The sequence below is a fragment of the Aquarana catesbeiana genome, linkage group LG02 (assembly GCF_042186555.1).
Source record: "Aquarana catesbeiana isolate 2022-GZ linkage group LG02, ASM4218655v1, whole genome shotgun sequence".
Classification (NCBI taxonomy): Eukaryota; Metazoa; Chordata; class Amphibia; order Anura; family Ranidae; genus Aquarana; species Aquarana catesbeiana.
Genome location: NC_133325.1, coordinates 741,182,349 through 741,196,362, shown reverse-complemented (window position 1 = coordinate 741,196,362; position 14,014 = coordinate 741,182,349). Strand labels below are relative to the sequence as shown.

At 41.7% G+C, this 14,014-nt stretch overlaps 1 protein-coding gene across 1 annotated transcript in view; it reads left to right on the top strand.

The window, feature by feature from the left end:
• Positions 1-14,014, top strand: part of MRPL39 (mitochondrial ribosomal protein L39) — a 171,805-nt gene that overhangs the window by 107,366 nt on the left and 50,425 nt on the right. Inside the window, exon 6 of the mRNA XM_073617072.1 lies at positions 9,911-10,023. Coding sequence (XP_073473173.1) covers positions 9,911-10,023 — 113 coding nt within the window. The remainder of the gene's footprint in view (positions 1-9,910; positions 10,024-14,014) is intronic.

The following is a 14,014-nucleotide window of genomic DNA, read 5'->3' as shown; positions in this document are numbered from 1 at the left end:
TTACTTCCTCTTTGTTTCCCTGCAAAGGTAAAGCATAATGGGCTACTATGCATTGCATAGTAGCCCATTATGTGACACCTGCAGGAGAAGCCCGCGTTGTCCCTGTCTTCCTCGCTAGTAGCGAGCGTCCATTCTTCACCCCTCTTCCTTCCGGGGCTGCAAACGCCAGCTCTGTGGCTGGCCGGAGTCGCGTGCGACACTCCCGCGTATGCGCACGGAAGCCGCCTTTTAGCGGCATGACCCAAGCTAGAAACGGGAAAGCGTGCCCTTTCTAACTCCGGCGCATGCACAGAAGAAATCGCCCTACGGCGATTTGCAAATATCTCCTAGACCGTGCAGGTCTGGGAGATATTTCAAGCACCTACAGGTAAGCCTTAATCTAGGCTTACCTGTAGGTTAAAGTGTTTGTAAAAGGTTTACAGCCACTTTAAGGTATGAAAAACCACCTGTGCTACAGGATCACCCGCCCTTATACTTGCCTAAGGCCAATTTCAATCCAGCACTGTACCTGAGAGCAGTGTCTCTCTCTGCTCTCTCCCTCCTCACATGGCAGATTGACGGCAGCAGCCATTGGCTCCCACTGCTCTAAATCAAATTCTGTGATGAGGGGGCGGGCCCAGCCGCACTGTGTGTCTGCAGATGTAGAAAGGACGGTTGAGGATCAAGCCCGTATGCGTTCCCTATAGGAAGCAGCTTTCTATGGGGGGCACTCGCTGAATAGGAGCAAGGAGCGCACCAGCTGACGACTCCAGAAGACGAGGATCGGGGCTGCTCTGTGAAAAACCAATTGCAATAAGCTGGTAAGTATGACATTTATTATTTTAATTTGATTGCTACCTTGTTCTTCTACTCCAGCTTCACCCTGGTGTCTGTGTCATTGAAATGCATAACAATATTCATCTCCTTGGTGACTGCACCACTAAAATGCATTAAACTTTGCAATGTACTGGTTCCCCTGGTCCTGTCTCTCCCTAGTGTTTACCCTGCTGAAATGCAATATAAGACATTATGCATTATACATAATACAGCAGAGAGGAATTGTAATGTTCTTTATAATTACGAGTATAGCAGAAGAAATGTATTCTCTCCGGCACAATGAATTTTGTAATGATGCATATATAGTACAGCACCCGTTAGCTGTGTTTCTCCTTTGTTATTCATGTGTTTTTATTTTGAAAAGTTACATTTTAACCACTTCCGCCTCGGAAGGATTTACCCCCTTAATGACCAGGCCATTTAATTTTTTTGCAATACGGCACTGCATTACTTTAACTGACAATTGCGTGCGACGTTGTACCCAAACAAAATTGATGTCTCCCCCCCCCCCCCCCCCACAAATAGAGTTTTTTATTTTGGTGGTATTTGATCACCTCTGAGCACCTATAAACAAAAAAGACTGCTAATTTTGACAATATTTTTAACTTTCTGCTATAATACATATCCCCAAAAAATATATATAAAAAAATGTATTCATCAGTTTAGGCCAATATATATTCTTCTACATAATTTTTGGTAAAAAAAATTCCAGTAGGCGTATATTGATTGATTTTGCGCCAAAGTTATAGCGTCTAAAAATAGGGGCTAGATTTATGGCATTTTTATTTTATTTATTTTTTACTAGTAATGGCGGTGATCAGTGATTTTTAGCGGGACTGCGGCGGACAAATCGGACACTTAACTGACATTTTTGACACTTTTTTGGGAACTAGTGACATTATTACAGTGATCAGTGCTAAAAATATGCACTGTTATTGTACTAATGACACTGGCAGGGAAGGGGTTAACATCAGGGGCGATAAAGGGGTTAAATGTGTTCCCTTTTGTGTTTTCTAACTGTATGGGGGATTGTGTGACCTGGGAAACACAGAGATCCCACTTCCTGCCTAGCAGGAAGACAGATCTCAGTGTCAGCCCCTGACAGAACGGAGATCTGCCTTGTTCACTTCGGCAGATCCCCGATTTGTCTCTGCAGGGAACGATCGCGAGGGGCTGGTGGACCCGCTGATTGGCTCCCCCGCTGGCCATAGGGAGTGCGCGCGAGCCCACGAAAGCTAGTGCACGAATCACCGTGCCATAGCGATTTGCACAGCCAAGCCACCTTGCCGCAGTACATCTGCTACGAGTGGTCGGCAAGTGGTTTAATCTTAGTGCTACTAAACCCACAACAGTAAAACCAGTCTGTATGCAGTAAAGCATGCTTGTTATACTCACTGTGAAACCCAAGAGGTTAATCCTCCGCATTGTGTAAAAAGGCTGTTTGATTCTGTCTTCTCTGATCTTCCCCTTCTTCCACAGTCCCCAAATTATCTCCTGATAGAACAGACCCTTGGGGGCACTCTGCACATGCTCAGTCTGTTGTGTATTGCTAGAGAGTTTTTATTTTTTATTCTTGGGAGAGTACATGTGATCAGCAAAGGGCTAATCAGCACTGTCCAGACAGAGGGTCAGGGGTCCTCAAAGGATAATCAAGGGAGAATGAAAACTCTTCCTCCAAGCTTTAACCAGACACTGATAGAAGTCACAAGACTGATATATACTGATGATGAGAAAATATATTCCGCATTATATGTTTAATAAAACTATTGCATTTCCATGTTCTGTGTACTGTGGGAGACCAGATACAGTGAATGCAGGGTCCTGGGTTTAGTAACACTTTAAATTCTCATAATAGCCCAGCCCTACTCTTTTTTTGCTTACCTTTTCCCTTGTCAGAGTTGTTGCAAAATACCTGATGCTGCCAGGTATGGGAAAGCATGTGATCTCCTCCCAGTATGCTAAGGCCTGAGGAAGAACACCGTGTGACATGACAAATATACGGGGTTAAGTAGGAACAGAGCAGCAAGGTAACGTGCAGAGCAAAATTACTGTTTTCTCCATCCAAGTCTATCTAGGTTTTATCCTGTGTTGAGCCCTAATGTAGGGAGAGTGGTGTTGCCCCTCAAAATGCATTTGCTGTTTAACATTATCTTGGACTCTCTCATCCAATTCTGATCTGGCACCCTTTTCTGTAATTCTCAATCTCTCTCTCTATTAGTCTACTTTCAGCATGCCTTGCATACTGTATATGTTGTGAGAAGGACTCCATCACAACCAATTAGATCCCAGGATTATTTTTCAGAGACATGGTCTGCCCCACTGGCAGGCAATAGACGGTGCAATTTTATTTCCTGCAAACACGGGTTGCAGGAAAGAAAACCGCTCGGTTCCCCCATCAACACAGACTTTAGGGACAATTTCTAGCAGCTATAGCTGTTGGCAATAATCTCGTGCTGAAAATCTGACATGCTGGTTGTACCCAATTTAGATCAATTGAATCTCTGTCAGTCCCTGCTGAGCCGGCTAAGGTTCGAACCATCTATGACTAGCTTAAAGAATAAGTTCACCTTTTGTAGCATGTTACCAATTCCCCCCCCCCCCCCCAGTTCCTTTTTTGACAGCTAGCGGGGGATCTTCTCCCCCTGCTAGCTGTCGGAAACTTAAAAAAAATGCTTCGGCCACTTCATTCATTCACAGTATTCTGTGAATGGAAAAACTACAAGTCCCATGAACCTTTGCGGCTGTCTGCTTGTAGTTCTCAATGAACTATCAGAGTGCTGTTGATCGGACTTGGTAGTTCACTAAGCTTCCTGTCAGAGTGTGACTGCCTGCCCATATTGGAGGTATACAGACAGTCTGCAGGACCGTGGCATTACACCCACGATCTGCTGATCTTGGGTGCAACTCTTTACAGGTCACTGACAAAAAAAGAAATAAAATAAAATGCATATTTTTTTACCTGCTAAAAAATGTGCATTTATTATTTTTTTTTATAAAAGTGAACTTATCCTTCAAGTGCTTGTCCCAGAAAACTGAGTGGATACGTACATATTGTACAACATTAAAATAGCGTATAGCAGCTGAAATACAGCACCACATCCTGGATTAAATAGAACAAAAAGAAATAGAGTAATGGGACTTTTAGGCTTCATGTACATGGGGCATTTTTACAACCTCTCCTGAACGATTTAACTTGACAGATAGTAACCCACATTTAAAACGTCAGTTTTGCCGCGTTTACATGCCGCACCTAGCGGCATTGTGCCGCTAAACGCAGCATGTAAATGGACGTTTTAAACGTGGGTTACTATCTGTCAAGCGTTGTTTTTTTAAATAGCCAAAAATGAAAACCGCCTGTAAACGAAACTCGGGTCAACACGAGTTACCACATTTAAAAGCATTTGGCGCTTGAAATGCCTGTAAACTCAGCTTCTGAACTTTTTTTGTGTTCCAAAAATTGCCTATAAACTCAACTGCCTATAAACTACTGTAAATGACCCTGTGTACATGTACTAATAAGATAACATAGAGGAGAGCTCAGAAGCAGTTTAAGTAAACTCCCAACTGCTACTAAACATCCATTTATCAGCAGCAGTGTACATGAGGCCTTAGATGCTGAAACCTACTAATGTAATAATACAGTGGGGACGGAAAGTATTCAGACCCCCTTAAATTTTCCACTCTTTGTTATATTGCAGCCATTTGCTAAAATCATTTAAAGTTCATTTTTTTCCTCATTAATGTACACACAGCACCCCATATTGACAGAAAAACACAGAATTGTTGACATTTTTGCAGATTTATTAAAAAAGAAAACTGAAATATCACATGGTCCTAAGTATTCAGACCCTTTGCTCAGTATTTAGTAGAAGCACCCTTTTGATCTAAAACAGCCATGAGTCTTTTTGGGAAAGATGCAACAAGTTTTTCACGCCTAGATTTGGGGATCCTCTGCCATTCCTCCTTGTAGATCCTCTCCAGTTCTGTCAGGTTGGATGGTAAACGTTGGTGGACAGCCATTTTTAGATCTCTCCAGAGATGCTCAATTGGGTTTAAGTCAGAGCTCTGGCTGGGCCATTCAAGAACAGCCACCGAGTTGTTGTGAAGCCACTCCTTCATTATTTTAGCTGTGTGATTAGGGTCATTGTCTTGTTGGAAGGTAAATCTTCAGCCCAGTCTGAGGTCCTGAGCACTCTGAAGGTTTTCGTCCAGGATATCCCTGTACTTGGCCGCATTCATCTTTCCCTCGATTGCAACCAGTCGTCCTGTCCCTGCAGCTGAAAAACACCCCCACCGCATAATGCTGCCACCACCATGCTTCACTGTTGGGACTGTATTGGACAGGTGATGAGCAGTGCCTGGTTTTCTCCACACATACCGCTTAGTATTAAGGCCAAAAAGTTCTATCTTAGTCTCATCAGACCAGAGAATCTTATTTCTCACCATCTTGGAGTCCTTCAGGTGTTTTTTTTTTTTAGCTAACATGCGGGCTTTCATGTGTCTTTCACTGAGGAGAGGCTTCCGTCGGGCCACTCTGCCATAAAGCCCCGACTGGTGGAGGGCTGCAGTGATGGTTGACTTTCTACAACTTTCTCCCCTCTCCCAACTGCATCTCTGGAGCTCAGCCACAGTGAACTTTGGGTTCTTCTTTACCTCTCTCACCAAGGCTCTTCTCCCCCGATAGCTCTGGCCAGACGGCCAACTCTAGGAAGGGTTCTGGTCATCCCAAACATCTTCTATTTAAGGATTATGGAGGCCACTGTGCTCTTAGGAACCTTAAGTGCAGCAGAATTTTTTTGTAACCTTGGCCAGATCTGTGCCTTGCCACAATTCTGTCTCTGAGCTCTTCAGGCAGTTCCTTTGACCTCATGATTCTCATTTGCTCAGACATGCACTGTGAGCTGTAAGGTCTTATATAGACAGGTGTGTGGCTTTCCTAATCAAATCCAATCAGTATAATCAAACACAGCTGGACTCAAAGGTGTAGAACCATCTCAAGGATGATCAGAAGAAATGGACAGCACCTGAGTTAAATATATGAGTGTCACAGCAAAGGGTCTGAATACTTAGGACCATGTGATATTTCAGTTTTTCTTTTTTAATAAATCTTCAAAAATGTCAACTAATTCTGTGTTTTTCTGTCAATATGGGTTGCTGTGTGTACATTAATGAGGAAAAAAATGAACTTTAAATGATTTTAGCAAATGGCTGCAATATAACAAAGAGTGAAAAATGTAAGGGGGTCGAAATACTTTCCATCCCCACTGTATATGACACAGTGATGTATAAAAATACTAACATTTTATTAAACACATAAAAATGTCTTATATTGTTTTTTTGTGTAACAAAAAAATGAAAGCAAACTCTGTATACACCCGTAAACAGCCCCTACAACAAGGTGAGCAATTTCCTCAATAGTCACAAAAATGTGTAATCATGAACTATGATAAACACTCAGGACCAAAGTATGAGAAAAGAGACACAGCCCAATGCGTTTCGCATGGTAGCTTCTTCAGGGTATTTTGTTGACAGAGAAGTTGGTGCAATAGAGTTGATTCAGTAAGTAGTAGTTCTGGGAAAACCTTGCATGTTCCCACCAGGGCACTGCAGAATGGGTCATACGTCTGTCTCAATCATGTAGGTCTGATACCAGCCCAAGAAAATCTGTCCCACAAAGCACATCAGAAATCCCATATACAGGAATTGGGATTCCAAGCTAAATTGATCAAAGTTCTACCATGCTGGGAGAAATCTCCACAGACTAGCCACAAAAAAATGCAAAGGTAATGAGCAACTTCCAAATGCTGATATGGTCACAGTGTTAAATCTTCTAACATGGCAGAAAACATCAAAAAGCCAACCGCAAAAAAAAAAAAAAAAGCTCGCTTCCTGGTGTCACAATAACAGCAACATTCCCTATGGAAAGCAATCTCCAAATGAGAATCCACATTTTTTTTTTTTTTTTATAAAAGTGAACTTATCCTTCAAGTGCTTGTTCCAGAAAACGGGGTGGATACGTAGATACGTATTGTATAACAGTACCTGGGGATTTGTCTGCCCTGGCACACTGAATCAGAAAAGATACTTAATGTTTTTACACCTGAACACACTTGTTACAAGATTAGAGCAATAATTTAGGGAAGGTGAACACCACAGCCAGCCACAGCACTAATTTTCTTTTTGTATTCGAAGGTGCGCTGCAGTGCAGGAAAATGCTGCCTGTACTTGTGGCCCCAATAGCAAACAAGACTTTTTGACTCATCCATGTGTTGGGACTGTGCTTACCAATGTATATGGTGGGAATGAGTCCTTCAGCATAAGTTTGCTTTAAGGAAATACACCACACAGCAGAATGCTCAGGTAGAAGCTACTATACTTTGACTTTTGGTCAAAAAGGTTTGGACACCCCTGCCATACAAGTATATAAATACATCTGATGTATCAGAAAGATTCCAGGATGATATGCAGCAAACATCAAAGAAGGAGGAGATAACTGGAATTAAGAGTAATACGCATTCTAATTTGCATACAAACATAACAGTAAAGGTCATTGTTGTCCATCTGTATCCTCCATGTCTCCTTGTGACAACAGTGTGGGTAGGCACAGTATGCCGTATACCCCCTCTTAAAAAAGGCTGAGCACTGACCATTTAAATATTTCAAGTGTCTGATTTAGAGAAACGGCCAGTTTGCATATTAGCAGCCTACCCAATTCATCTAAAACCCCTAGGGCCATTGCAGACGTTGGTCTGTTTTGATGATTTTGGAAGCGCTGCCCATTTATTCCAATGGGCAGGATCGGTGTAAGAGCACTGTATACAGCGCTTCTACACCGCTCCAAAGATGCTGCTTGCAGTACTTTTTTTCCCATCCTGCAATCGCGCTGCCCCAATGTGAAAGCACTCTGGCTTTCTCACTAGGGAGGCATGAGAGGCAGTTTTCAGGAGCTTTACAGGCGCTATTTTTAAAACTGTCTCAGTGTGAAAGGGGTCTTAGAGAGACTTCTAGAAATTAAAGTTGAATTCCAGGAATTCAGCCACTTTGTAAAAACTAAAGGCACGCTAGGAGTTAAAGAGAAGTATGCCCCCCCCCATTATACTTACCTAGGTGGATGCTGCATCTGTCCCCTGGCGTCTCTGCACTGAGAACTGAGCCATCGAACACCACCGATGGCTCGGTTCTCACAGATCCCTGAGAGGAGAGCTGCTGACTGTCAATCAGCAGCTCTCATCTCTGCTCCTCCATGCTCATTGGAGCGCTGAGCTGGGGGGGGGTGGGATCAGCCGCCTTAGGCTCTCAGCGGCTTGCTGAGAGCCTGAGGCCAGCATCAGTCCAGGCACCTGGCGGATCCAGACTTTTGTCGTGATGACGCGGTGCCTGCACTGATTCCAGTGACGTCAGCAGAGAGCGGACTTCAGACCTCTCTCTGCTGAAAACGGGTCACAGGAGTGCAAAACAGATGTGACCCATAGGAGAAGTACTGCCAAACAAGCTCAGGCTGGACTTTAGGTCTGGGTTAACACCTATGCGAATTGTTGCAGGTTTCTCTGCATCCAATTTGCATAGCAGGAGAATGTGACCGGCTCTCTATGGAGCTGGTTCACATATCTCCGTTGCAGCTGCGGAGCGCACTGCACAGAAATGCTGTGCGTCTTTGGCTCTGTTTAAGGCCCGAATTCAGGCACAAATTTGTCCCTGCAACGGAGAACAGGAACACACAGCGTTCCTGTGCCATCCGCAGCCAGTTCCAGTGTGAATCGAGCCTTAAGTAGAAGGAGCTGCATGACATCTCCTGTGCCTATCTCTATTATTTACATTTGGCAGGTTTATTATTCTGCCAAGAGACACTCCAGGGATCTGAGAGGAGAGAAACACACAGAGCAGCTGAGCCCGCTCCTCCCCTCTGGTGCCCATTCACAGAAGCCCTTGTATTTTGTGAATGTGTTTCGGTAAATGGGCAGGAGGAGGGGCAGGCATAGCAGATGCACAAGATGTACAAGATGCACTGTTCAGAAGGATCACTCTCCCAGAACTACACTGATAGTACCAGGAGTACTATAAAGCTGGCGGAAATAAATAAAACAGCTAAGCCCAGGAAGTGTCATGCACCTTGCTTGAAGTAACTAAAATTGTGCATTCGTTTTTTGTTTTTTTTTGTTTTTTACAAAGAAGCTGAATTCCTGGAATTTAACTTTAATGATCTTGTTTATTTCTCTCACAGTACCTTACTGTTTTCTGTGCTGTCCATCCCTTTTCTATTTCTATGCTTTTTTTTTTTTTTTTATCATTTAGAATGGATATAAAATGTGATGTTATCAATTTTTAAGAGGGCTGTGGGGTGCTTCGATGTAGAAGTGTTGACTTGTACTGTATATGGGCAACAATCGCAGTAGGACAGTCCTATGTAATATGTCTCCAGGTAATGACTGTCTCCTGAAGCATGTTTTTAATCTCCAACAAAACTAATAGCAGCATGTTCACAGTCTCTGACCATCTCTTGTTGTGCGACTTTAATCTTTTTACAGCTTACTGTGACAGTATAGTCAGTATATATTATGTGGGCCCTTTGGTGATGTCAGGGGTTGCACTTGAGGCCCCAATATCATAAAGGTCCATCACCATAATTAGCAGCTACCAGCTATTTTTCTTTTTTTGTTTATAGCGGGGATGTTAGAACTTCTGTCAGGCGATGCCAGTGTAGGAAATGACAGGAATTTGAGTTTCTGGAGCAGAAAGATGCAGACAACAATAAAAATGTACAGGGAGGGATCAAACCTTTCGCCGCTTTATCAAAAAAAGCATTGTGCATCCTTTACTTTCCGATCCTTTGTTAGAACCTGATCTTCTATCTATATCTAGAACCTGAAAAAGTTTGTTTGCAGTTTGACAAAAGTGTATAGGATGCTTTATTCCGCCATACTTCTTTAACTATTGAGCAGAAAAGTTGTAAGCTTTTGTTGCCTTTGAAGAAAAATGTTTTTGCTCTAACATTTGTATATCAGCTGTTCTCTTCCTCCATCTTCACTGTGAATTGTAACAGTACATTTCATAAGTGCAGGAATACTGTCTGTCATTGATCTGTTTTCCTCTGCAGGAGAATCTGCATTCTTTCACAAGGGACGCACTTAAACTGATCAGCAAAGATCTACCTTTCGAGTGTCTGGAAGTAGAAGAAAAAGTCGCCAGAGACATATTTCAGCACAATCCGTAAGTTTCTTCATCAGTTCATTACGACTCTATTGAAGCATAGAATCCGACGGTCCACTGAAGTGTGATGAACGCAATAACGTAAAAACACTTGTAAGAAGATATTCTTTTATGGTGTTTTAAAGTGGTGATTATGTGTTTCTGCTAACGTCTCTGTGGATCAGTAAGTACAGTGCTCATCCGCTAGGCAGGCAAGGCCAGGTTCTGTAAATCTGATCTTAAGAGTGCAGTTAGTTAAAAAGTCCTTCAGGTACAGCATCGTCTGCATGGCGATGGATACTAACATGAAGATGCTGCAACTATCTCTGTATTTTACTCTATTTCTTGACATGTGGTACACGTATGTTGAAGTAGAAGAGCTTGGGATATTCTGGTGGTCGTTATTGTTTAGATCTATTGGGTATTGTTTTTCACTCTGCCTAAACTCTTGGGTGAAATTGACCTTTTTTTAAATGAATATCCAGGAAAACTTGCATATTTTAGATTGTAAGCTCTAATGAGCAAGGCCCTCTGATTCCTCTTGTATTGAATTGTATTGTAACTGTAGTGTTTGCCCAAACATTGTAAAGTAGAGCTGCATGATTCTGGCCAAAATGAGAATCACGATTTTTTTGCTTAGAATAAAAAGATTACAATTCTCTCACGATTCTCGCGACGTAAAATCTTTCACATTATACAAAAAAAAAAATGGGCTAACTTTACTGGTTAGATTTTTTTTTAAATTCATTAAAGTAATTTATTTAAAAAAAATTGCATTTGAAAGACCGCTGCGCAAATACAGTGTGACATAAAATATTGCAACAACCACCATTTTATTCTTTAGGGCGTCTGCTAAAAAAATATATGTTTGGGGGTTTTAAGTAACTTTCTAGCAAAAAAAAATGATTTTAACTTGAAACCAACAAATGTCAGAAAAAGGTTTAGTGTTTAAGTGGTTAAACTTTTTTCACTTACACAGGAAGTCTATTCAAATTGTTACAATGTTTATACTTAAGTTCAACTGATAAAGAATGTTTTGTTTCTTGGCAGACTGCCTGTTTTCTCTCTTCCTTTCTTTTGAGGGCTGTGGCTTCAGAAGAGCAGAGAGAATTCTTTGCATAGAAAGAATTGTGAAACACTTTAGTCAAGATCGCGATAACGATTCTTGACGATTAATTGTGCAGCTCTATTGTAAAGTGCTGAGCAAACTGTTGGCACTATATAAATCCTGTATAATATTAATATCTCAACTTTATCAAACGTATGTGTCCCCCTGTTATAGATGTGGTTCCTGACGTGGTTTAGCTCTTAAATGCTTCTTTAATGAGTGCATTCATTGCCTCTAGCCTTTGAAAAATGTAAACATGGTCACAAAACCGTCCTTCCTGGGTAAAGTTTTAGTGAGCATGTACATGGGCCTTTTTTTTCCCCTGGGTTTGAAACACACATAAAATGCAGGTCCACAGATTTCTATTGACTCCCATGGAGTGGTGTAGATGACTGCAGACCTTATTCGGGATGCACAGTGTCCTATATAAGTTCATTTGAAATGCAGACATGGTAGGTCAAATGCTGCATTTTGCATTTAATTGAATGCTTGTGAGCACTGCTGGGTTTGAATAGAATAGGGTACTTTTGACGAGAACACCTGTCTACATAAGTTATGATCTGCCTGCAATTTAAATTGGTGAATGCATATACTTTATAGGAGAAGTATGGCCAAAGCTAGTATACCAGAGAAAGAACCGCTGCTCCAGGTGTATAAAGATAAGGCTGATTGGAGTATCTTGCAGAGTGCTAGCCCTGGCCCGTCTCCATGGGAAACTTACAAAGAAGAAAGAAATGGCTGCACATCCAGAACTTCCGATTGTCTTTTATTTTGCTTCACAAAGATAACACCAGAGACACCAAACTGTGGTCACGTAGATGCGTTTCACACATACATCTTGTGCTTAATCATTACAATGACTGAGATAACTGATAGATCTTAAATAGACCACCCCAATAGCTACAGGTGTTCTGGGGGCGGTGATAATCAGTGATGAGAACACAGCTCGATCAATCACCAAACCTCAGCCCCAAAGAGCATGCGACTGGAGACTTGGGTAAAAGCTCAAACTGAAGGTCCATTTAGCCATGCATACACATAGGAACATGGACCATGTTATGTAAACCATTTATAGATCATACCATAAACCAATAAAAACATTTGAAAAAGGAAAAAAAAAAAATATAAATACATAAAACGTGAAAAACGATCGACTTAATGAAAAATAATGATATATACATGTGCACATATATGACAATAAACCAATCGTCCCATATAAACGTGTATGCATGTGCAAGCACACATATCCATGTGCCCCCACAATACAAGAGACGTGCATATAAAATCATTTGCTAATCCATACTGCACCAGTGAAAAATCCACAACGAAATGCATGTGTATCCACATATATGAGCATGCATATATTCATCAAGGGAAGCTGCCTCCATTTATAGGATCCTAAAAAAAAACAAAGCTCTTTTGGTCCTTCTTCTCCTGGTGATCACAGGAGTGTGTGTTGTGCACTCCGGTGACCCATACTTAGCCAGTCCAGGCTCTGGAAAGATCCCTACTTTAATGCTGAGATCCTCCTAGGCTCCTGACCGTCAGCAGGCTCAGCCTTTCTCTATGCCGCAGAGGACAGATGCAGCATTGGATCGATGCTCCATCCAATTACAGTAGGTGAGTATGACTGTTTTTTTTTTTTTTTTCATATGCCATTTCATATCTCATTGGACAAACAGAAATGCCCCTTCAGCCTATCGTAAGTAATCCTAAGAGGCTTTTGTGCCACTGGTTGGTAGTTTGGGTTTTGTTGAAGCATTATTGTATGGTTGTACTGGAATCCACTAAGCACTTCCAAAAGTATGGGAGTTGCGGATTACGAGAGTAGAAAACCCTTTTGGTGGGGAGGAACCTAATAACCCGCACAGAGACCTGACCTCAATCTTTGGGATAGAGTAAAACGCCAGTTGTGAGTCTGGTCTTCTCATCCGTCTTCAGTAACTGACTTCACTAATGCTCTTTGGCTAAACGTGAACAAATTCCCACAGACACACTTTATAATGTTATTGAAATACTTCTCAGAAGATAGAAGGAAGGCTGGTCTAGATGCAGAAGGTTGGGTTGGGGTTTCATGTTAATGCCCATAGTTTTACAATGGGTTGTCCAACAAGTTCACATAGGTGTGATGGTCAATAGCCCACAAATTCTTTGCCCTATATTGTAGTTGTTCTTAAATCTAAAAGAAATTCCATAGACATTGGACAATCAAATTGATACTCCCCTTCCTTATCCACTAATACTTACCTTTCCCACCCAGTAATGCTCACCATCCCCACCCGATCATGCCTACCTTTGCTGTTCTTCCTTCCCCACAGCTCTTTTTATTTGCAGAAGTACCTGTTCTTTCTAGTTGGGGTGAGCATATGACCTTCTCCCCAAGGTACAGTGCTATGGACTGAGCATCCAATTTGCAGACCCCAACACAGTCATATGAGGGAGTAAGGAAAGGAACCCCAGGAAGGGTAGGGGGACTGTCAAGAGAAACAGAGAAACTTTTATATATATTACCATTGGATACTGTTGTACACCTAAGCATTGAACCCAAATGATATTCAACAGTGCAAAATTACGGTACTTCTCCATCTATCCTGATAACTTGTAAAGCCTTGGAATTGTGGGAAAGACAGACCCTTTGTGTTATTACACAATTGGATTGAATACAAAAGTAACATTTCCATTTGTACAGGAAATCCTCAAAATAGTTTGACAGATATAAAGCTTTTTTTTGTTTTGTCTCATGAACACAGTTGAAAATAATTTTATTGTTTCTAAACTCTTCAGGCACTCAAGTGAATGTGTGGGCACAGCAGCCCCGTCAGTAGATATAAGTATATTTTTACGTTTTGCATGAAATATTTATTTTCCTATTTGGCTGCACTCTCAGTGTCCTGGTTCGGATTT